This window comes from Myxocyprinus asiaticus, chromosome 3 (assembly GCF_019703515.2).
Source record: "Myxocyprinus asiaticus isolate MX2 ecotype Aquarium Trade chromosome 3, UBuf_Myxa_2, whole genome shotgun sequence".
NCBI lineage: Eukaryota > Metazoa > Chordata > Actinopteri > Cypriniformes > Catostomidae > Myxocyprinus > Myxocyprinus asiaticus.
Window position 1 is genome coordinate 458,231 of NC_059346.1, and position 24,913 is coordinate 483,143.

General features: G+C 40.2%; 1 protein-coding gene across 1 annotated transcript in view; it reads right to left on the reverse strand.

Moving 5' to 3' along the window:
- Window positions 1-24,913, reverse strand: part of LOC127423435 (metalloprotease TIKI1-like) — an 82,723-nt gene that overhangs the window by 8,765 nt on the left and 49,045 nt on the right. The window contains exons 5-6 of the mRNA XM_051667731.1: window positions 10,696-10,786; window positions 423-659 (exon numbers count right to left, since the gene is read on the reverse strand). Of these exons, the coding sequence (XP_051523691.1) occupies window positions 423-659; window positions 10,696-10,786 (328 nt within the window). The remainder of the gene's footprint in view (window positions 1-422; window positions 660-10,695; window positions 10,787-24,913) is intronic.

Sequence of the window (24,913 nt, forward strand, 5' to 3'; positions counted from 1 at the left end):
GTTTGTTTACTCGAGCTATAACAAAATATGAGTGAAAAATGTAATTTACTGAGATATACGTTATATTCTATATTATATATTACTGAGATATAGCCCTTGTGACAGCTAGCCCCAGTCTACTCTATTTGTTTTCTATGGTGTGTGTGTGTGTGTGTGTGTGTGTGTGTGTATGATATATATATATATATATATATATATATATATATATATATATATATATATATATATATATATATATATAATATAAAAATAATTTTTTAATTGTCTCTTAAGTCGATTAAGCTGGCTACTTTTCAGTTACTAAATATTCAGTATTGTTCTGACTCGTGTTTAAATCAACAATGATTCTATTCTAGCAGTATGATACTTTAACCACATAAAACCTTCTCTACAGGTGTTTTTGACATGTCATATGGGCTCACCTGTCGTCCATGCGCACCCAGAGGTCATTGAAGTGTCGATGTGGCTGTTTCTTGTGTTTATTGCGTCGTTTCTTCTTCAGTTTGCGTTGGATCTTCTGCATGAGCTCCAGACTATCGGGAAGAAGCAGGTGAGGCGGCGTTTCCTCCTCGTCGTCCAGCGCATGTGGCTCATGCAGGAACGGCTGCAGCTGTGCGTCTGCTTCCGTCAGTTCATCTGAACTCCAGCTCGATCTGCTGCTGTTGAACACAGAATAACAGTGTGATGATTATAGTTATGAGGCAAGAGATAAACACATGTATGTTACATGTGACATCATCTGTTTATTTTATAGAAAAACAATGCCAAATGCAAACTTCAATGAGACAAGGCTTTGTAAAAGTCTACAAAGTTTAAACTAGTTAAAAAAAATGTAAGATTGATGGTTGTACAGACATTGCAGTAAGACAAAGTCAGCTAGCTGGACAGACAGACAGACAGACAGACAGACAGACACTTAAAGCAGATAAAATGTCTTTTGTGGGTTTGTTTACATTTGAATATTCCATCAATGTAAGTCTATGGGATTTTTCTAATATTTGATCGTCTGCTTTGCGAAAACTGAAGTGCGACCCGTTAGAAAAGACACAGCGCACTATTCCAGAACTGTCTGAAGGTCTGTGCAAAGTTTGGTGGATGCAACATTTGTAGAATAACACTGTTCCCTTCGTCAAGCAACTAACCATATAATCAAGCATTGTTAGTATAGTAAAATAAATATCAACTTTTACAAGAAAACTTCCCATATCTTTTGTTGTTGAAGTCAAATGTATTTTGGCACAAATTCATCGGTCACTTGATCTAACAGTAATATTATAATAATCGGCCCAGTGTTTGTGTTTCAGCTCTTAAATCACTCTTATGTTGGATTCTTTGTATAATAATTTTGCATACTGATTGTCTGTACAGTTTATGATGATATTAATACACTTCAGTGTTTCATTTAAGGACATTTTATGTTTTACTTTTGCATGCTAAGCAGTTTAGGTAGTGTATTGGGTCGTCACATCTTTAACGTCCTGAAGCAGAACCAGTTGAACAGCACAGAACTAAATAATAAACATCACTGATACATTTTCAATATGTTAATCTGCTCCTGATCAGCTCTGATTGGCTGTTGAATCGTGTTCATTGATGCACCTACATTTGACTTTAAATGACATTTAAAGTATTGCAGGAATTTATGAGAAATGATAAGATGCAAATAACCTCCACAGCGCATTCATTATGGAACTTTCCGGGCCTCGAGTTTCCAGTGTCTCCTTCAATCTGCCAATCCATTAATTTCACAAACACGATGTGTGTGTGTGTGTGTGTGTGATGTGTGAGTGTGTGTGTGATTTTTGTGTGTGTGTGTGTGATGTGTGAGTGTTTGTGTGTGTGAGAGAGTGTGTGACTTTGTGTGAGTGTGTGATGTGTGTATGTGACTGTGTGATTTTGTGAGTGTGATGTGTGAGTGTGTGATTTTGTGTGAGTGTGTGTGTGTGTGAGTGTGTGTGTGTGATTTTGTGTGAGTGAGTGTGTGATGTGTGAGTGAAGTGTGTGATTCTTGTGTGAGTGTGGGAGTGAGTGTGTGGTGTGTGTGTGTGAGTGTGTGATTTTGTGTGTGTGTGACTGTGATTTTGTGTGTGAGTGTGAGTGTGATGTGTGTGTGTGATTTTGTGTGAGTGAGTGTGTGTGAGTGTGTGTGACTGTGCTTTCGTGTGTGTGAGTGAGTGTGTGTGTGTGATGTGTGTGTGTGATTTTGTGTGAGTGAGTGAGTGTGTGATGTGAGTGAGTGTGAGTGAGAGTGTGTGTGAGTGTGTGTGTGTGATTTTGTGTGAGTGAGTGTGTGTGTGTGGTTTTGTGTGAGTGAGTGTGTGTGAGTGTGTGTGACTGTGCTTTCGTGTGTGTGAGTGAGTGTGTGTGTGTGATGTGTGTGTGATTTTGTGTGAGTGAGTGAGTGTGTGATGTGTGTGAGTGAATGTGAGTGAGAGTGTGTGTGAGTGTGTGTGTGTGATTTTGTGTGTGTGACTGTGATTTTGTGTGTGTGTGAGTGAGTGTGTGATGTGTGATTTTGTGTGAGTGTGTGTGTGTGTGTGTGAGTGTGTGTGACTGTGCTTTTGTGTGTGTGAGTGTGTGATGTGTGTGTGATTTTGTGTGAGTGAGTGTGTGTGTGATTTTGTGTGTGTGAGTGTGAGTGTGTGATTTTGTGTGTGTGTGTGACTGTGATTTTGTGTGTGTGAGTGTGATGTGTGAGTGAGTGTGTGATGTGTGAGTGTGTGTGTGTGTGTGTGTGATTTTGTGTGAGTGAGTGTGTGATGTGTGTGTGGTTTTTGTGTGTGTGTGTGTGTGTGACTGTGCTTTTGTGTGTGTGAGTGTGTGTGTGATTTTGTGTGTGTGACTGTGATTTTGTGTGTGTGAGTGAGTGTGTGATGTGTGTGTGGTTTTTTGTGCGTGTGTGTGATTGTGCTTTTGTGTGTGAGTGTGTGTGTGTGATTTTGTGTGAGTGAGTGTGTGATGTGTGATTTTGTGTGAGTGAGTGTGTGATGTGTGTGTGGTTTTTTTGTGTGTGTGTGTGTGATTTTGTGTGTGTGTGTGATTTTGTGTGTGTGTGTGTGAGTGTGATTTTGTGTGTGTGAGTGTGTGACTGTGATTTTGTGAGTGTGATGTGTGAGTGAGTGAGTGAGTGTGTGTGTGTGTGTGTGTGTGTGTGTGTGTGTGTGTGATTTTGTGTGAGTGAGTGTGTGGTGTGTGTGTGTGTGTGTGTATGTATGTTTGTGATTTTGTGAGTGTGTGTGTGTGTGTGTGTGTGTGTGTGTGTGTGTGTGTGTGTGTGTGATTTTGTGCGTGTGAGTGTGTGTGACTGTGATTTTGTGAGTGTGAGTGTGTGTGTGTGTGTGTGTGTGTGTGTGTGTGTGTGTGTGTGTGTGTGTGTGTGTGTGTGATTTTGTGTGAGTGAGTGTGTGGTGTGTGTGTGTGTGTGTGTATGTATGTTTGTGATTTTGTGAGTGTGTGTGTGTGTGTGTGTGTGTGTGTGTGTGTGTGTGTGTGTGTGTGTGATTTTGTGCGTGTGAGTGTGTGTGACTGTGATTTTGTGAGTGTGAGTGTGTGTGTGTGTACATGTTTATATTACATTGTGGGCACCAAATGTCCCCACAAAGATTGTAAAACCTGAGATCACCTACATTGTGGGGCCCAGCCAGCAGTCCCCATGAGGGAAATGGCTTATTAAACATACTAAACGATGTTTTTTTGAAAATGTAAAAATACAAAAAGGATTCTGTGAGGTTTAGGTTTAGGGGTAGGGTTAGGTTTAGGGGATAGAAATTATCGTTAGATCTGTATAAAATCCATAAAATGCATGGAAGTCTATGGAGAGTCCCCACAATGATATAAAAACATGGTGTGTGTGTGTGTGTGTGATTGTGTGTTTGTGTGCGTGTGTGTGTGGAGGTGAGAGGGAATGGAACACATTTCTCTCCTACATATTTTCAGCGATGGCTTGATAAAAGTAGGATTGTGTGTGTGTGTGTGTGTGTGTGTGTGTGTGTGTGTGATGGACAGGTTTAACTGAACGTGAAGTCTGAGAGCTGACAGATAAAAGCACAATGCCAGCAATCATGAGGATTATAACTGATAACCACCCAAGAGATGCAACACACACGTCTACAAACTCTTTGAAAACAGGAATATTCCAGATTCAATATCACTGCAGCAGTTCAGCACCTCTAATATCTGATCAATTACCACAGAAAATCATTTCAAACTGACCTTCATTTTGGAAAAACTAAATTCATAATGCACTTTCAATGGAAGTCTATGGGGCAAGTGTAGCAGAAATATTGCACTTGTATTTTTGTTAAAGCTGGTGGGACGTCTGGCGATGTGCTACTCGTGTAAATCCTGTGTGGAGTTGCTGCATATAAACAGTTTTATTGATCATTACATCACAACACTTTACATAGAGTTAGTATGATGGTGGTTATATTTTTGAAACTGTGTGTATATTAATGTTATTCTGGTGTAATGTTTTGCCCTACAGACAAGTGCATTACTGTTATTGTGATTAAGACACAGGGTTGGAAACCAAGAGCCGGTTCCTTTCATACCAGTTCCATTTTTTGTGTGATATTCATGACCTTCGGTTCCGTTAATGGTTATCAAACATGCATTCTTCCGCCGATGTGGATGGGTCACGTGCAAAAATACTCTGACAGTGAGCGCGTTTACATGCACGTTTTTACGGCGTTTATGCATAATAAGCCGACAACGTGTATGGTCATGTAAACGCATTAAACTGCTTTCCTTTTATTGGTGTAATGTCATAAATACTGTAAGAATAAACTGATCAACACGGGTAGATTTCACCCATAATCCCGCATGTAAACACCTTTACTAGTGTTCTCACCGGCTTATCCACTGCACACACGTGTCTCTGCACATCCTCTTCACGGTTTGACGTCAACAGCAGAGAATAACTCGATTATTTCAAATGGCACGTGAATGTGGTTTTCTTGCTTTGTTCTACAGAGTGAAACATACAGCACTTCTTACTGAATGAATGACTTTAGCCGTATCAGACTTAAATGAAGCTAGAATTCAGGGTTTGATATGATACTATTATTCTGATGCTAGTGAAACTTTGTAATGCAGCACTTTTCATACTGCTCTCTCCTTAAGATGAATCACTTATATTGTATTATTCCTCTTTTGTAAGTCACTCTGGATAAAAGCATCTGCCAAATGAATAAATGTTAATGTGTATCTTTACACATATTCATATTTATATTTACATGTTCAGTTTTGTTGTGACTTGTTGTATTTTATTAAAATGAATGAATGAATGCAATTTGAAGTGTAAACACAGCATTTGCAAGAATCTGTTCTGTTAAACTCATTTCGTGACAGACTGCTGAGTGCAGTAAATCCCATAATTATTGCATTTATTTTCCAAGCATTTCTTCCTTTAAAAGTACTAAAAGAATCATTAACGGAATCATTTCGAGGAATCGCAACTGTTGCATTCCTTACGATTTTCATCCCTATTGTGGATGTGAATGTGTTGTGTTTTTACTGTGTGTGTTTGATTTTATGTTTTGTAAAGCACTTTGTGCTGAATCACTAAAAGGTGCTATATAAATAAGATTATTAATTATTATTATTACAGAGGGATGATTTTCTGTGGTAACTGACAGCATGTCACAAATGCGGTTGATTCCATTTAACTAGAACTTTTAAAAACACAACCGGTGAAACCTTTGAGCTCTTCACACAATGGCTCCATTCTGACCGCGAGTGTGAGACTGTCGAACCCTCTGCAACTGATTATGAGCTGCAGCGTTTTCAGGCCGCATGTGCGCTCCACGCAGCCCACCAGGAGGCCCTGTCATTCAGTGAGACGGGTAACCGCTCGCCCTGTACTGACATCACACTGGAATCAGTCAGTCAGGTTGTTTAATCTGGATGTATGTGGATGTATAAACATAAGAGCATCTACACACCAGAGTTTACGTGTTGAATGTATTGATTTCAATGGACGTAGATGAGAAACGCAAAGTTGCAAACATACACAGCCCCTGAGAGGACAGTGAGGGAATTTATTTACTGAAAATAGTTTGTTTCCTCAGAATTATTTTGGGTTCCCTCGCAATAGCTTTATCCATCCCTTATGAAAAATAATCATAGTTTTACAACAATTATCATATGTTAACCATAATATTTGTGGTAAAACTGTTGTAATAATACAAGAAAACCAAAATTATGGTTATAAAAATCATCATCATTCTACCAAAAAATATAGTTAGTTTTACTATAGTAACACCAGGGTAAATTTGTGGTACTTGTACTATGGTTTTTACCAACAGTCATGTTTGACTACAGTGGTTAATTTTCATTTTTAATGACAGTTTTAAACACATTTTGAACCACAAATTAACTATGGTGTTACTATAGTAAAACTGTAGTAACTATGTGTTTGGGAAGAATTATTTATTTATTTTGGTTTTCCTGTATTACTATGGTTTTACTACACATATCGGGGTTAACTATGCTAGTGGTGGACCGATATATCGGTTTTACCAATTAATCGGTACCGATAGTTGCTTTTTGGAACTATCAGTTATCTGCTAAAATCTGTCGATAGTTGGCAATAGTTTCATAATTTCGTCATTTCAAAATAAGAGTCCCTGGTGTGTTTTGTGCTTGTTTATACTTAAAAGTCCTGCGTTATTTACCAAATCTTCATTTTTGGTTATTATAGAAATTTTGGTTGAGCAAAAATCTGGGATATTGTTTATTTTGGACTCTTTGTTTTTGCCCGCCATAGTAAAGACATTTTTATTTTTTTTGACATTCTATAAATCGATTAAAAAAATTGATCAGCCAATTAATCGGTCATCTGCCTTTTCCACCACCTTAGTTATCGGTACCGGCAAAATTCACTATGGGTCAACCTCTAAACTATACTGTAGTAAAAGCATGGAAAATGTTGTGGCTATGGGATTTTATTTTGGCGGAGGACGAATCTCAGTTGACTCCGCGTCTGAGACTGTCAATCCGTGCATCTTATCACGTGACTTGTTGAGCACGTTACCGTGGAGACCTAGTGCGTGTGGAGGCTTCACGCTATTCTCCACGGCATCCATGCACAACTCACCACGCGCCCCGCCGAGAGCGAGAACCACATTATAACGACCACGAGGACGTTACCCCATGTGACTCTAACCTCCCTAGCAACTGGGCCAATTTGGTTGCTTAGGAGACCTGGCTGGAGTCACTCAGCACACCCTGGATTCGAACTCGCGACTCCAGGGGTGATAGTCAGCGTCAATACTCGCTGAGATACCCAGACCCCCTGTGGCTATGGTTTTACAACAAATAACATAGTTGAACAATAATTACTGTAGTAAAACCATGGTTAATTTATGTAAAGGTTTGATAAAGCTATTGCGACAACCCAAAACTATTTCAGAAAGTAAATTCCCTCCCTGTCCTCCGTATAAAAGTGACGTGCCCATCAATTCCACCCATCAATATTTCACCTATAACATCTCTAACATGCACATCTATTGACAAATGAGAATTCCAGAGGCGGAGCCAATCCGGTGGTGCTTTTGGAAATTAAATTGACTGTTTTGCTACTTGAATTTTAAAACTGACACGGCTTTTTCCACTCACTCAAAACACATCTTACACAATCCTATTAATCAAATACTCCATTAGAGCTTTTTATAGTGTGTGCGTCTGTGTGTGTGTGTGTGTGGGTGTGTCTGTGTGTGTGTGTCTGTCTGTGAGTGTGTGTGTGTGTGTGTGTCTGTGTGTGTGTGTGTGTCTGTCTGTGAGTGTGTGTGTCTGTGTGTGTGTGTGTGTGTGTCTGTGTGTCTGTGTGTGTGTATGTCTGTCTGTGAGTGTGTGTGTGTGTCTGTGTGTGTGTGAGTGTGTGTGTGTGTCTGTGTGTGTGTGTGTCTTGTGTGTGAGTGTCTGTGTGTGTGTGTCTGTATGTGTGTGTGTGTGTGTCTGTGTGTGTCTGTCTGTGAGTGTGTGTGAGTGTGTGTGTGTGTGTGTGTCTGTCTGTGAGTGTGTGTGTGTGTGTGTGTGTGTCTGTCTGTGAGTGTGTGTGTGTGTCTGTATGTGTGTGTGTGTGTGTCTGTGTGTGTGTGTGTCTGTGTGTGTCTGTCTGTGAGTGTGTGTGAGTGTGTGTGTGTGTGTGTGTGTCTGTGAGTGTGTGTGTGTGTGTGTGTGTGTCTGTCTGTGAGTGTGTGTGTGTGTGTCTGTGTGTGTGTGTGTGTGTCTGTGTGTGTGAGTGTCTGTGTGTGTGTGTCTGTCTGTGAGTGTGTGTGTGTCTCTGTGTGTGTGTGTGTGTCTGTCTGTGAGTGTGTGTGTGTGTCTGTGTGTGTGTGTGTCTGTCTGTGAGTGTGTGTGTCTGTGTGTGTGTGTGTGTGTGTTTGTCTGTGTGTGTGTGAGTGTCTGTGTGTGTCAGTGTGTGTCTGTGTGTCTGTGTGTGTGTGTGTGTGTCTGTGTGTGTGTGTGTGTGTGTGTGTCTGTCTGTGTGTGTGTGTGTGTGTCTGTCTGTGAGTGTGTGTGTGTGTGTGTGTGTCTGTGTGTGTGTGAGTGTGTGTGTGTGTGTCTGTCTGTGAGTGTGTGTGTGTGTCTGTGTGTGTGTGTGTGTGTCTGTGTGTGTGAGTGTCTGTGTGTGTGTGTCTGTCTGTGAGTGTGTGTGTGTCTCTCTGTGTGTGTGTGTGTCTGTCTGTGAGTGTGTGTGTGTGTCTGTGTGTGTGTGTGTGTCTGTCTGTGAGTGTGTGTGTCTCTGTGTGTGTGTGTGTGTGTTTGTCTGTGTGTGTGTGAGTGTCTGTGTGTGTCAGTGTGTGTCTGTGTGTCTGTGTGTGTGTGTGTGTCTGTGTGTGTGTGTGTCTGTCTGTGAGTGTGTGTGTCTCTGTGTGTGTGTGTGTGTGTTTGTCTGTGTGTGTGTGAGTGTCTGTGTGTGTCAGTGTGTGTCTGTGTGTCTGTGTGTGTGTGTGTGTCTGTGTGTGTGTGTGTGTGTGTCTGTCTGTGTGTGTGTGTGTGTGTGTGTCTGTCTGTGAGTGTGTGTGTGTGTGTGTGTGTCTGTGTGTGTGTGTGAGTGTGTGTGTGTGTGAGTGTGTGTGTGTGTGTCTGTCTGTGAGTGTGTGTGTGTGTGTGTGTCTGTGTGTGTGTGTGTCTGTCTGTGTGTGTGTGTGTGTGTGTGTGTGTGTGTGTCTGTCTGTGAGTGTGTTTGTGTCTGTGTGTGTGTGTGTCTGTCTGTGAGTGTGTGTGTGTGTGTGTGTCTGTGTGTGTGTGTGTCTGTCTGTGAGTGTGTGTGTGTGTGTGTGTGCGTGTCTGTGTGTGTGTGTGTGTTTGTCTGTGTGAGTGTGAGTGTGTGTGTGTGTGTCTGTCTGTGAGTGTGTGTGTGTCTGTGTGTGTGTGTGTCTGTCTGTGAGTGTGTGTGTGTCTGTGTGTGTGTGTGTCTGTCTGTGTGTGTGTGAGTGTGTGTGTGTGTGTCTGTCTGTGTGTGTGTGTGTCTGTCTGTGAGTGTGTGTGTGTGTGAGTGTGTGTGTGTGTCTGTCTGTGAGTGTGTGTGTGTGTGTGTGTGTGTGTGTGTGTGTCTGTCTGTGTGTGTGTGAGTGTGTGTGTGTCTGTCTGTGTGTGTGTGTGTCTGTCTGTGAGTGTGTGTGTGTGTGAGTGTGTGTGTGTGTCTGTGTGTGTGTGTGTGAGTGTGTGTGTGTGTGTCTGTCTGTGTGTGTGTGTGTCTGTCTGTGAGTGTGTGTGTGTGTGAGTGTGTGTGTGTGTCTGTCTGTGAGTGTGTGTGTGTGTGTGTGTGTGTGTGTGTGTGTGTGTGTGTGTCTGTCTGTGTGTGTGTGAGTGTGTCTATGTGTGTTTGTGTACACCAGATTCATATATGGACAGCATCCAGAGCAGATATTGTCATGTTAAAGCAGAGCTCAAGTTCCACATCTCCGTACAACAACTCTGACAGGAATTTTATTTTTGCAAAATTGCCATCGCTGCTTCAAATGGTGCAATTACGTGATTAGTAAATTACAGTGTTTTTCTGGCAGTAAATGTTCGGCCGTTCACTCACATAATGCATGTCTAATAATAAACCGTGAATACACACCGTCTTTGAAGAGGGACAAAAACAATAGAAGATAACTATCAGAAAAAAAATTCAGTTATTTTCTGATGAGAGACTTTTCAGCAGAACTCGAGCAGAACGAACATCTGTTTTGAGTCTGTTCAATGAAATTACACACAAGATTGCACTTACTTGGTTTCGTTGAAACGGAGAAAGATAATATAAATAAAAATAAATAGAATGCAAGCTTTAGGTTGAAAGGGAACGGCAGTGCCATGTGTGACATGATACCAGTCTAAGTGATGAAATATACTGATGATGGAAGTAATAATGCAGTTAACCAAGTGTTTAATAAAGCAATAAACACACAAGGTTGTGTGTAAATGTGATTTTACTACAGTTCAAGGGTGTTGTTAGACACTACTGACAACTCTTAAATATTTGCTAGGGTGTTCTGGGTTAAGGTTAGTCCCTCCTTCAATGTAAGTCTATGGGGTTTTGTTCAGGTGATCTGTTAGCAAGTAACAGCACATCTCTCCTCAACAACACACATGATTTGAGGGATCATTCATGTCTGGACCACAAACGCTGCAGGACTTCACAGATAAAACAGATATTCCGATTTAACCAAAAGGAAGCAGGTTGTGTGTGTGTTGTTGTATTACCTGTGCAGCTGTTGTCCAGCAGGTGTGTGTTCGATCTCGTATCCTTCTCTGCGCAACACGTCAATCACGGTGTTGTTTCCCAGAAAATGACCTGAAACACAAACATTAATTTCTGAGTCTCTTTACTGTGTCAGTCAACACATATACACACACACACACACACACTCACTCACACAAACACACACCATACACACTCACACACTTACACACACACACACACACACACACATATATACACACACACACACACACACACACACACACACACTCACTCACACACTCACACACTATACACACACTCACACACACACACACAACACACAATAAATGAATTACATTTCTCAAAATGGACCGGTAGAAGAAGTGTGCCGATATAATCACTGTTAATACTATCCATGATTTATGTGTCAATAGATGAAAATGATTAATAATACTTACATTCTCTGTAATTTAATGGAGCATAAATCCAAATTCTGACATGAATCACATTTTCCATGCATATTAATGTAGCGTGTCACTGTCATAGAAATATGCCTGACATTCAGCAAGGACACAGTTAATGCACAAAAGAACATAAGTCCGTATTTCTATTCTTTTAATTCATTGCATACAGTCCATTTACACGACCAACTTCTTATGATTGTGCTGTCTTTGTTTATATCATGGGCGCTTGAGGAAATGGACTATATAACTATATAACTATATAATAGGATGCAGACGGTGGAATAACTGGAGAAAACCTCAGAATTAAATTGCACTTGGTCACGCCCATTAGCAATTTACACGTGAAATTTCAGTAAACCCACTTTCACCAAGACTTAGCGCATGCTTGCATGAAAATACCTAAACTTCATGGCCATGCCCACTGACTTTCCGTGTATGACTTATGGCATAGCGCTACACTTAACGCTCTTAAAATCAGGCCAATAATCTGTGTGAAAGTCATTCACTGACTGATCTACTGCCATCTCAAGTGAAAGTGAAGCATTTCTGAAGACACAATAAACTTTATACTGTGTTATTTTGAGTGTTTCCCAACACAAACACAGCCTGCAGGAGGGATATCACAGATATCAGTTAAATCAGAGTTAATGCATCAGTAAATATTCATGGAAACACGAGTCGAGTCTTCAGTTTTTCTGTAAGTCAGCTGACATCAACTGCATTTGACTTCTTTCTTATGAAATGATCATTAATGATCTTATTAATTATATATTGATTTGGACCTACTTTATATTAGGTGGCCTTCACTACTATGTACTTAACCATTTGATACAATGTACTTATTATGAACATACATGTTGTTGCATTGTAATTACTTTTAAAGTACTTGCATTTAATTACATTTGTAGTTACACTGTTCACTTTACCCCAAAACCTAACTCTAACCCCTAACCCTAACCCTAACCTCAGTAGCAGTAAATGTGGGATTTTTGCAGAACAACATGTAGTTACACAGTAAATACATAGTCTTGTATGTATTTAATGTTAGTACATTATTAGTTAATGTCACCTAATATAAAGTGTGACCTAAGTACACTGAACAAAAATATAAACGCAACATGTAAAGTGTTGGTCCCATGTTTCATGAGCTGAAATAAAAGATCCCAGAAATTTTCCATACGCACAAAAAGCTTATTTCTCTCAAATTTTGTGCACAAATTTGTTTACATCCCTGTTAGTGAGCATTTCTCCTTTGCCAAGATAATCCATCCACCTGACAGGTGTGGCATATCAAGAAGCGGATTAAACAGCGTGATCATTACACAGGTGCACCTTGTGCTGGGACCAATAAAAGGCCACTACAAAATGTGCAGTTTTGTCACACAACACAATGCCACAGATGTCTCAGGTTTTGAGGGAGCGTGCAGTTGGCATGCCGACTGCAGGAATGCCCACCAGACCTGTTGCCAGAGAATTTAATGTTCATTTCTCTACCATAAGCCACCTCCAACGTCGTTTTATAGAATTTGCCAGTACGTCAAACCGGCCTCACAACCGCAGACCACGTGTAACCACGCCAGCCCAGGACCTCCACATCCGACTTCTTCACCTGCGGGATCGTCTGAGACCAGCCACTCGGACAGCTGATGAAACTGTGGGTTTGCACAACCGAAGAATTTCTGCACAAACTGTCAGAAACCGTCTCATGGAAGCTCATCTGCATGCTCGTCGTGCTCCCCAGGGTCTTGACCTGACTGCAGTTCGGCGTCGTAACCGACTTCAGTGGGCAAATGCTCACCTCCGATGGCCACTGGCACGCTGGAGAAGTGTGCTCTTCATGGATGGGTTAACTGTACCGGGCAGATGGCAGACAGCATGTATGGCGTCGTGTGAGCGAACAGTTTGCTGATGTCAACGTTGTGAACAGAGTGCCCCATGGTGGCTGTAGGGTTATGGTATGGGCAGGCATAAGCTACAGACAATGAACACAATTGCATTTTATCGATGGCAATTTGAATGCACAAAGATACCGTGACTAGATCCTTGAGGCCCATTGTCATGCCATTCATCTGCCGCCATCACCTCATGTTTCAGCATGATAATGCACGGCCCCATGTCGCAAGGATCTGTACACAATTCCAGGAAGCTGAAAATGTCCCAGTTGTTCCATGGCCTGCATACTCACCAGACAAGTCACCCATTGAGCATGTTTGGGATGCTCTGGATCGACGTGTATGACAGCGTGTTCCAGTTCCTGCCAATATCCAGTAACTTCGCACAGCCATTGAAGAGGAGTGATCAACACTATGAGAGGAAGATGTGTCGCGCTGCATGAGGCAAATGGTGGCCACACCAGATACTGACTGGTTTTCTGATCCACACTTCTACCTTTTTTTTTTTAAGGTATCTGTGACCAACAGATGCATATCTGTACTCCCAGTCGTGTGAAATCCATAGATTAGGGCCTAATCTATGCGTGCTGCATTTATATTTTTGTTCAGTGTATTTATCTGGGGGTTCAGAGACTCCTGTTGTCATACATAACATTTATCTGCATTCATTCAGCAGTTCTTTTATCCAAAGTGATGCACAATTATTAAACAACAAGCAATTCACTGTCACTTCAGGAGTCAAAATGTTTATTTACTGTTTTACTGTTTTCAGGAACTAGAAAAATCCACTGAGTGTGCGACACAGAAGCGCTGTGAACAACCGTATTGATCTGTGAGTGAACTGTTAAGCTCATGCCAAAGCTAATCCACAGAAAACACTCTGCACGTCTCACATGGAGCACTCAGAACCGCTCGCTCACATAGATTGCTGAGATACGAGCTGCTAAAAGCTTTTATTCAAAACTTCCTGAGCTGGGGCTTTTAGCACATGCAGTTGTTTTCTTGAGGGCCCGTCAACTCGACGTGTTATACTGCGTGTATTCATGCACTCAGGTAGTGGCGTTCCACAGACCCACATCCAGAAAGCGTCCTGTGTCCCACAGCTTCCACTTCGATTATTATAACAAATGGCACATCTTAAATTGATTTTCTTTTCCACGCGCATAATATTTATATATGAGATGCAGAGCTGGAGCTGTGAGAGACATGCGGCAAAAATAAACAACTGCAGCAGCGGCACGTGTGTGTGTGTGTGTGTGTGTGTGTGTGTGTGTGTGTGTGTGAGTGTGTGTGTGTGTGTGTGTGTGTGTGTGTGTGTGTGTGTGTGTGTGAGTGTGTGTGTGTGTGTGTGTGTGTGTGTGTGTGTGTGTGTGTGTGTGTGTGTGTGTGTGTGTGTGTGTGAGTGTGTGTGTGAGGGTTAGGTTTAGGGGTAGGGTTAGGGTTAGGGGATAGAATCTATAGTTTGTACAGTATAAAAATCATTATGTCTATGGAGAGTCCTCATAATGATAGCTGCACCAACATGTGTGTGTGTGTGTGTGTGAGAGTGTGTTTAGGGGTAGGGTTAGGGTTAGGGGATAGAATCTATAGTTCATACAGTATAAAAATCATTATGTCTATGGAGAGTCCTCATAATGATAGCTGCACCAACATGTGTGTGTGTAAGTGTATGTGTGTGTGTGTGTGTGTGTGTGTGTGTGTGTGTGTGTGTGTGTGTTTAGGGTTAGGGTTAGGGTTAGGGGATAGAATCTATAGTTTGTACAGTATAAAAATCATTATGTCTATGTAGAGTCCTCATAATGATAGCTGCACCAACATGTGTGTGTGTAAGTGTATGTGTGTGTGTGTGTGTGTGTGTGTGTGTGTGTGTGTGTGTGTGAACAAAGAGCGCCTGTTAACACAATATGAACTGCTGTTAAAATCACACAGTAAAAGAAATGGACAGTGACAGAGATACAGAAAGTGACTAGTCCATTACTAGTCGACTAGTTTATGTATGTCTTTAAAAAGACATGGATTAAACCACTGGAGTTGTATGGATTCTTTTATGCTCCATTTATGTGCTTTTTGGAGCTTCAAAGTCTGATCACCATTCACTTGCATTGTATGGACCTACAGATCTGAAATATTCTTCTAAATATCTTAATTTGTATTCTGCAGAAGAAAGAAAGTCATACACATATGGGATGGCATGAGGGTGAGTAAATGATGAGAGAATTTTCATTTTTGAGTGAACTGTCCCTTTAAAGTTAATCTAAAATCAAATGGGCTCTTTGAATTTTTAACACGTTTCTGGTTTTATTGTGGACAATTCTTTAGTGCATGTTATTCTAAATGGTCAGAAAAGCACTATATTTTAGGTAAAACCCTCAAAAGGTTCATATAATTGCAGAGAATGTGTTTTTATGTGATTTTCAGACTTTGGAGCACATTTATTCAAAATGATAGATCTAACTACTCACTATACAGCCATGATGATGGACAGGGATGCAGTCTCACTTCCTGTTCGTATTTTTCTTTAAGATGTTGAATATATCCTTTGTTACAGACAGACTTTGTAACGAGAGTTTGTGGCAGTGATTTGCTTTATTCACCCACAAACACATCAGTGTTTCTGACCAAAGAGGAAGTTTCCAGTTAATTCTCGTATCATGTGTCATTTGTCGTATATTTATCCGTCTGCTTATGAGCAGACTATAGATTTACTAAACCACAGCTGTTATTTATTTTTGTCAATGGACGGTGAAGGGTTTTCACATCATCTGTTATTAAACTCGAGCAGAAGAACCGTTTTAAGAGCGGATATGATCTATAGCAGAGACAGTATGATTATAGATTGACACCACTGTCATCGGCCTCATCCGAGATGACGATGAGTCTGCATACAGAAGGGAGGTTAAACAGCTGTCTGGTGCAGTCAAAACTACCTTGAGCTGAACACGCTCAAAACGGTGGAAATGATAGTGGACTTTAGGAGGAACACCCCAACACTGAACCCCCACACCATTCTAAACAGCACTGTGGCAGCAGTGGAGTCATTCAGGTTCCTGGGCACTACCATCTCACAGAACCTGAAGTGGGAGACCCACATTGACTCCATTGTGAAAAAGGCCCAGCAGAGGTTGTTCTTCCTTCACCAGCTGAGGAAGTTCAACCTGCCACAGGCGCTGCTGATACAGTTCTACTCAGCAGTCACTGAGTCTGTCCTCTGCACTTCAATAACTGTCTGGTTTGGTTCAGCTATGAAATCGGACATCAGAAGACTACAAAGGACAGTTCGGACTGCTGAGAGGATTATTGGTCACATTTTTTGTATGTGTGAGCATACTTGACAATAAAGCTCATTCTGATTCTGATCATATTCTCCTATGCTCAATGCATAATATAACTCTACTTATTATTATTAGTTGTCTACCTGATGGCACCAGTCAAGAAAACCCTGCGCCTGAGGTAAAACTGCAGCAACATTGAGTAAATGTGGTAATTATGATGAAAATGTATAGACTTGCTCATTCCTGAGAGGTCAGGCTTTGATATTTAACCGGCTGGACAGACTGGCTCCTGCGCTAACCTTTAACTGACCCGGGATCAGGGTTAATGGCGTGAGGAAGCCACCCTCATCAACAATAGCAGGACTAATGGGATATTGTAGCCAGAGGAAACTAACCAGTAGGTCAAAATGACGGCCTGCTGTCTACTGAGGAGACACTAATTGCTGGAGCGCAGCCTGACAAACGATGTCGTAGTAAAATATGTCTGGGTGCCGACAGAGTCAAATAATCGTTTAACGAGTATTTCAAACACTGAGTGAATTTAACATGAAAGTAAATTGATCTGAGGGATGGTGGAGTAGACAAAATGCTCCTTTACTTTTTCATGTGTTTATCATTGTAGGAGCTTAGGCCAGAAACACTTCACTTCAGAGGTTCACAAACAGATGTGTATGCTTTGTAAGCACATTTCAAACGCACAGTTGCATTATAAACAGCGCTGCGAGAACCAGTGAAAAGTGCGGTGCGGATTGCCGAACACATTGAAATGCAGCACAAAATACTCTATGCAAACCTATATGATAATCCCACATCTTGGTAGTTTAACATCATATTAACCTCATGTGACCCCACGTCCAGATGCATGGACGTTGTATTTTGGCTTCGTTATACGCGAAGAATCATTTAATTTAATTTAAACTGACTGATCTCAGTTATGGAGACTCTGTGCTGTCAGTAAAGGGTTAAACTTTTCAGAGTCATGTGACAAAACAACGTGATAAAAACTTTACATTTAGTCATTTAGCAGACGCTATTATCCAAAGTGACTTACAAATGAGACACATAGCAATCAATTTGTCATACAAAGTTTAACAACATCTGCAGTATAAGACTGCCAAGTTCTCACAGTGGCTGGAGCATTAAAGATGCTAGCACAGAAGAAAGACATGGATTTTTTGTACATTAAGTGCAGGTTGAGTGCAGTAGTAAGTGCAATTAGTGTGGGTTGGTTAAGTGCTTGAGGAACAGATGTGTTTTCAGCTGGTTCTTGAATGTTGAGATGGTATCAGCAGATCATGTTGAGGTTGGAAGTTCATTCCAGCACAGAGGAGCAGAGAAAGTAAACGATCATAAAATAGACTTTGAGCCCCTTTGAGCCTCTCGTTCATTGACCGCAGAGAGCGAGTTGGAGCATAGACATGAAGAAGTGAATTGAAGTAAGAGGGTGCGGTTCCATTGGCTGTCCTGAAAGCCAGAGTCAAAGCCTTGAATTTGATACGGGCGGGGAAATTAAGAGTGGGGTGACATGAGCACTTTTTGGCTGATTGAAGACCAGACATGCTGCTGCATTCTGGATCATCTGCAGTGGTTTAATTGTGATAGCTGGAAGGTCAGCCAACAGAGCATTGCAGTAGTCCAGTCTTGAAATGAACAGAGCTTGGACCAGGAGCTGTGCAGCACATACAGACAGGAAAGGTCTGATTTTCCTGATGTTGTAAAGCGCGAATCTGCAAGACCGGGCGGTTGATGAGACGTGTGCGGTGAAATTAGCCCGGTCATCTACCACAACTCCCAGTTTCCGGGCTGTTCTGTTTGGTGTTAGTGTAGATGAAACAAGATGAAAAGAGAGGTTGTGTTCAACAGATGGGTTAACCTCATTAAGTTTTTACATTTAAAAACCAGTTTGAGTCCAAAGATTAGAGTCTAGTTTCATCTGATATGCCATTTTAAAATGTTTTGCAATTTATCATTAAACGGCACGCTGATAAACACAATGACCACATGTGTGGACTGTATGTTCAGGTTCAGTTAAAATATCTTATATTTACTCTGCATCACATTGAGAATAAATACATGCATTCTTAAGCTGTAAAATGTGTCTTTCAGAGGCTTTATATGGAGTTAGGATGAAAATAAGGTGCATTTCAAACTGTTCTGAGACCAGTGCAGACAGACAGCACACTGGAGGTTAAGTCATTCACTAAATAGGGAGCAAGGGAGCATCCTATAGCTCTCTATGCAGTTAAGTGCATTCACTCCTAAAATCTGATCAAAAGTTCAGTTTCAGGCTGCAGATGATGTTTGGATCACTCAACATGTTTGACAGACATGTGACAATGATAATCAGTACATAGATTCAGAATTTATAATGTATCATTTTATTTTAACATGATTGACAGTGATTGGATGATGCTGGACATTACTTTGAATCAGAATTAATTATGATAATTTATGATGTAATGTCTGTAACGTCTCAAAAACATGAATAATCAACACTCCTGGAAACATCATAAACTTTACAAGTTTTTGTTTTGCTACATTTACATCTTTCATCCGCACGGGAACGGCACCGAAAATCAAAACTCTCCATAAACGCATTGTTTGGAAAACTTTGGATTAGTGTGGAGGTGGCCCAAATTTTATATTTTGTATTTACAGTTTTTAAATGTGTTCAGGCTACTGTTTTTCACAACAAAAATGCCATATTTTTTCTTACAGAAATCATTTTATCCCTATATAATTATGTTATATTTTAAAGGATGTTAATGAGTGCGTTTACATGCACATTTTTACACCGACTGTGCATGAGCTGACAACATATGTGGACATGTAAAAGCATTAAACGGCTTTCATTTATCGGTGTAAGGTCATAAATACTGTAAGAATAAACCGACCGACACAAGTACATTTTTGACCATTACCACGATTTTGCGTTGCATGTAAACACCTTTACTAGTGTTTTTACCGGCTTATCCAATATATGGATATGTATTTGTATTAGTTTCTGTCTTTTAATTTTTAATTTTATAGCCCTCAGATGCCCACAGGTGCTGACATCTGTAGAACTCGGTGAAACTGCTCTCAAATATTAGTCTGGAGACGTGTGTCCGTTTACGTATTTGTGTAGAGAATGTATCGGGACAAAGTCTGAATTGAGAGCTCACTCTGTCAATTTTTCAACCCATTTGAGCACTTAAAAAATAAAATAAATAATAACTGCAATGGAAACAAGTATGTACATTGAATTTTACTCCCACTCTGAAATATGTCCGATACAAAGAGCGTCCAACGTCACACCCTGGATCTTTAAAGGTGATTTTATTAAGATGAAATGAAAGGTTTGTTGTTGTTGGAATCTTGTGTATTTTTTCATCTTATTAGACATAGTGTTGGATGTAAACCCTGTCTGAAGTCCAACAAAGAACCAGCGCCAATGAAAGAGCCAAATAAAATCTCCCCAGTGTTATTTTAGCACTCATTAATACTCTTTACACCTCCGTCCAAATCTGAAGTCATGATGCATTTACTGAAGGAAATTTCATAAGTCATGTGGAATTCAAACTCTCATTATTGTGGAGCACAACTGAAAACACACTCGGGACGAGCTGAAATCCATGATAAGTGGGAATGAGCTAAACGCATGGACTAAAACAACACCAGCACATGTTTTTACAATGCCATTGTGTTGTTGTTGAAGCGTATGCAAGTCGAGTATCCACAGAGGAACATTTAATGGCAGTTAACATCATTTAATTCTAAGAGCTTGAAAGCAGACAAATCCATCCTGAGTGAGCGGCACTCGACGGCGGTTAGTTGAAAAATGACGGGCTGTCTGTTTGCTTACAAAACGCTGACGGGACTCGAGCTCTGCTGCAGTGTGAGTTTGAGACTCAAATCTTTAACCAGTGATTGCAGCAAACTTTATTACTGCGTATGGCACGTTTAATGTATATAATTAAACACTATCTTTATTTTACACTTAGTTCGGTTGGACTGTACTGTGTGTGTGTGTTGGCATCAAGAAAAAGTTCCTCGTAAAAAAATATTTAGTGACTCCAAAATATGTCCGAATAAAGGAGAAATCCTGCCGATCTTTAGACGCTCCTTGTCCCTGTCTGAATACACACTACATGTGTTTTTGCAGCAGATGTGGGCAGATTCACAGATAGCGTCTCACTAACCAAAGATCTGTTCACCTCACACCAATGAAAACCTGCGCAATGCCTGAATTAAAGTGAAAGAGGATTATTCCACAGGCAGAACTGGGAACAGCGTGCACTTTAGAGAAGCATTCAGCAGAATCTCCCTGCCAAAACACTCGAGGAAGTTTATCAGTAAAGGTGAAAGACAAGTATGCAGCACCTGTCTGTCTGCTAATCTACAGACAACATCTGTACACAGACAGACAGGAGAGAAATACCGATAACAGACTGTGATTTTACAGTCTGTGTGAATGGAAAGTTCACGTCACACACAAAAGAGGGAATTTAAAGTCTTGGGATGGCAGCGTGTGATACGGGGAGATTTGAAACGCTTCTACTGAGATGGATCAGGTTTAACAGCAACAAACGCTCCACAAAGAGCACACAGACTTTACATGAGCAACTGAAACTACACGACTGACACCCAATGGAACAGTTCTGCTGAATATGAAAAATTCCGTCATTACCTCATCATGTTCCAAACCTGTATGCTGTTGTTTTTTCCAAGGGACAGAAAAGGACAGTTTGTGCAGAATTTTCAAGCAGCTCTTTTCCAAACAACAATAGTTCATAGCAGGGTTGTGGACTCCAGTCACATGACTTGGACTTGACTTGGACTCGAGCTCTCTGACTGGAAAGACTTTGTAACTTCTAAAACCAAAGATCAGAGTTGTAGATTTAAAAATGTGCGATTCATTTCCCCAATAAACTATTTGTTTTTCAAATCTGTATTTCCACGCTACACATTCAACCAATCAGAGAACCAACCAATCAACTTCCAGGAGAGTAGGACCAAGTTTTAAACATTCAAGGATGACACAGCCAAAATAGTCCCAAAGGTAATTTCATTTGGAAATAAAGAATACACTATCGAGGGCAACAAAAGGACTGCAACATGTAGAACTTGTGATTCAAAAATGACAGACGCTTCATCAACAACGTCCAATATTGTGAGGCATCTGAAAACAGACAGAGGTAAGTTGAGATCGTTAACTGTTATATGTCAGCTATGGTTCAGTAGCATTTAACTTATCGTGTTAGCTGGTTTAACTAGCGAGCTACTTCGTTCCACAGAGCGCAGTGCACTTCAACTACAGGCGTGAAGTATTTTGCATGCCTCAATACTGAAACCAGCTAAAAGATGCACCATGGACCAACGAAGGTAGTGAAAATACGAGATCGTCCTGTATTTAAAGATGAAATGATGCAACCCGTATCGAATCAATATGGGACACGATTTGTCCCGTATTTAAAGCTGGTCAGATGGTGTCACGGCGAAATCATTCCAGATGGTTAATATAACATTAAGTAGAAAACTTTGCCTATGGAAAAGTCCACACATTGTTTTAAAACATGCTAATACTGCAGAGGGTTACTATAGTAATTAACACTCTGACACTAATTTGGGCAAAGAGCACTAATGACTTGTTTAAGACTTGACGCTTAAAGTTAAGGACTTGTGACTTGAATGCAAAGACTTGGTCCCACCCCTGGTTCATAGTAAGCATGAAAAGGACCAAATAAAGCACTGTGAAAGTAGATTAAATTACATTTGGGTCTGTTCCTTAAACAGACTTATCATATGACTTCAGAAGGCTTGGAATATAGTACATACAAAGTCATATGAAACTTTTATGGAACTCTTATGTCATTTTTGGAGCTTGACGGTCTCTGGTCACCGTTTGTGTTCATTTTATAGAACAGAGCTGTGTGAACATTCTGCTAAATATCTCCTTTGTGTTCCACTGAAGAATAAGTCATACGGGTTGGAATAAAATGAGGGTGAGTAAACAAATGGAAAGAGTTTTACATTTTTTGGGTTAACTATTCACTTTTAATGTGCTATAATTACAGCAACAACAAAATATTTCTGTTTCCCATCAGGAAAGGACGTGATGAAGAAATGTTTTATGTGATTAAAGACCATCGAGTGTGAATAAAACACACACTTACTTTGAGTTACGACATGAACAGTTCAAACGAACAGCAGGAAGATTCATGTTAATGACTGAAACGCTCATGTACATCATAACACGGATCGGCAGCACACTCGAAGCTTCTGCCTGACGCAGGTGCGTGTGTGTGTTTAAATAAACCCAGTGCCCGTGAGTTTGTGGTGGCAGACTGTTTTTCGAGTTCTCGTGGTGTTGTATATCTCTGGCACACAATAGCACATCTCTCATGCTGCCAACCAAAGCACGGAGAAACATGCAGCTCCACACTTGAAAGAATAATTTCAGCACGACGGAGAGCCGCGGAAAGAGATGAGAGCAGAAACGGTTCAATATAAAAATAAACGGTTGTATTGATGCTCGTGTGTGTGTGCGGCATCTCGCGTGTCAACAGCCTGTTTTAATCTCGGAGTCAGATCTGCATCGTCAGTATAATCGTGCTAATGGCAGTGATGGACTCATTCCATACTCGACACGCTAATGAAGTCTGTGTGTGTATGAGTCTTTACTCATGTGTAAATCACTGACTCCCAATGCACTCCGTACACCCATAATGCACTGCACAAAAGAAAACAGTATATAATAGTTTTGCATTGCCTCACAATGAATTTACCATGGTTTAACTAAAACAACCATATTTTCACCTTGATGTTCATAATAAAACCATAGTACTAATAGAGGAAAAACTATAGTAAAACTATAGTAACCACAAGATTAATCATGGTTTATCTATAGTAATGGTTACTAAATGGATACAGTATATTGTATTAAAACTCTGGTTTCTCCCAAAAAACATGGTTACTTAACTAACTTTTCATAGTTACTACAATATTACTATAACATTAGTTAATGCATTAGGTAACACTAACTAACTATTTTTTACAGTATTTATTAATCTTTGTTAATGTTATAGTTAATTAATGTTAACATATACATACATGTGTTGGTATATGTTGAAATTAACATTAACCAAGATTATTAAATGCTGTAAAATATTGTTCATTGTTAGTTCATGTTAACTAATGTTGTTAACTAATTTTAACTTATTTTAAAGTGTTACCACAATATTACTATTATAAAAGCGTAGTTACTATATTGCAACACCACTGCTGCACTATAGTATTTGCATTGTAATACCAAGATATCCATAAAATTATGATCTGTATTACCATAGTGTTATTCTGTTTTTTCACAATGCATATCATGGTTTACATTTACATTTATGCATTTGGCAGACGCTTTTATCCAAAGCGACTTACAGTGCACTTATTACAGGGACAACCCCCCTGGAGCAACCTGGAGTTAAGTGCTTTGCTCAAGGACACAATGGTGATGGCATAATTCATCACTCATGGATACGTGATGCTCTCGTCTCTTTCACAGGACTCCAGATTTAAAGGTTCGCTCAGGGCAAAGACATAAAACCATGTTCCAGGTGCAGGAGTCACAGCTCTGGGTCATGTGAGGTCAGAGTTCACAGGTCACTTCAGCTCACTTCTTTACATGTATCGCTGTGACTGCTTCAACATCCTGCTGCTGCTGAACTTCTACAGTAAAAGGCATGTGTTTTGGGTGTATCTGTGTCCAGTTGTGCAGTAAATGATGTAACTGACCAGTGAGCAATCGAAAACACATTTACATTACCTGCATAAAGTCCCACTGCAGCCCAAACTATCAACCGTTTCGATCGAGATATCTTAAACACACAATCTATACATACAGACTCAACTTTACACGTCTGAATTCAATGCACATTCAGTTCAGTCAACAGCATTTGTGGCATAATGTCCATTTCCAAAAATTAATTTCACTTAATCTCTATACATACTTAACTACATATGTTTAGACTAGTTCATTACAATGTAAGTCTATGGGGTCAGTGTTCCAGAGGTTTTACAAGCACAAATGCCAAGCTCATATTTATGGTTTGTTTTTAAATTCAGTAAAAACTTGTTAATTATTCACCCTATAAAATGTCTAAATCAACACACTCTCATTACCACACATCCAATTAGGGACTCTTTATCTGCGCCATCAAAACGTCCTTCTTGATCCGTATTTTAAATGTCACTGATGCCGTATTCAAATAATTTCGGAGGATTTTAAAGCTTTATTTTCAATGCTTTTTGTATTGAAGCCAGAGTTGTTTGGAATAAATGTAGTGGGTTTTTTTTATAATGTAGATTGGTTATATTATTGGTTTGGTTTAGGTGTAAGGGCGGGGTTAGGTGTTCTCAAACACTATGACAACAGTTGCCTGTTTGTTTATAAATGGTTAGGTTTCGAAATGCGGTTGGGTTACGTGATCTAAAATATCCATATGATAGTATAATGTAACAACAAATATAAGTATAATAAAACGTATTATCATTAAACACATGCCATAAATCTGAATATTGTCATGCTGTTCTCACCACACCATCATAAGCTCAATAATAAAATGTATTGGGGATGTA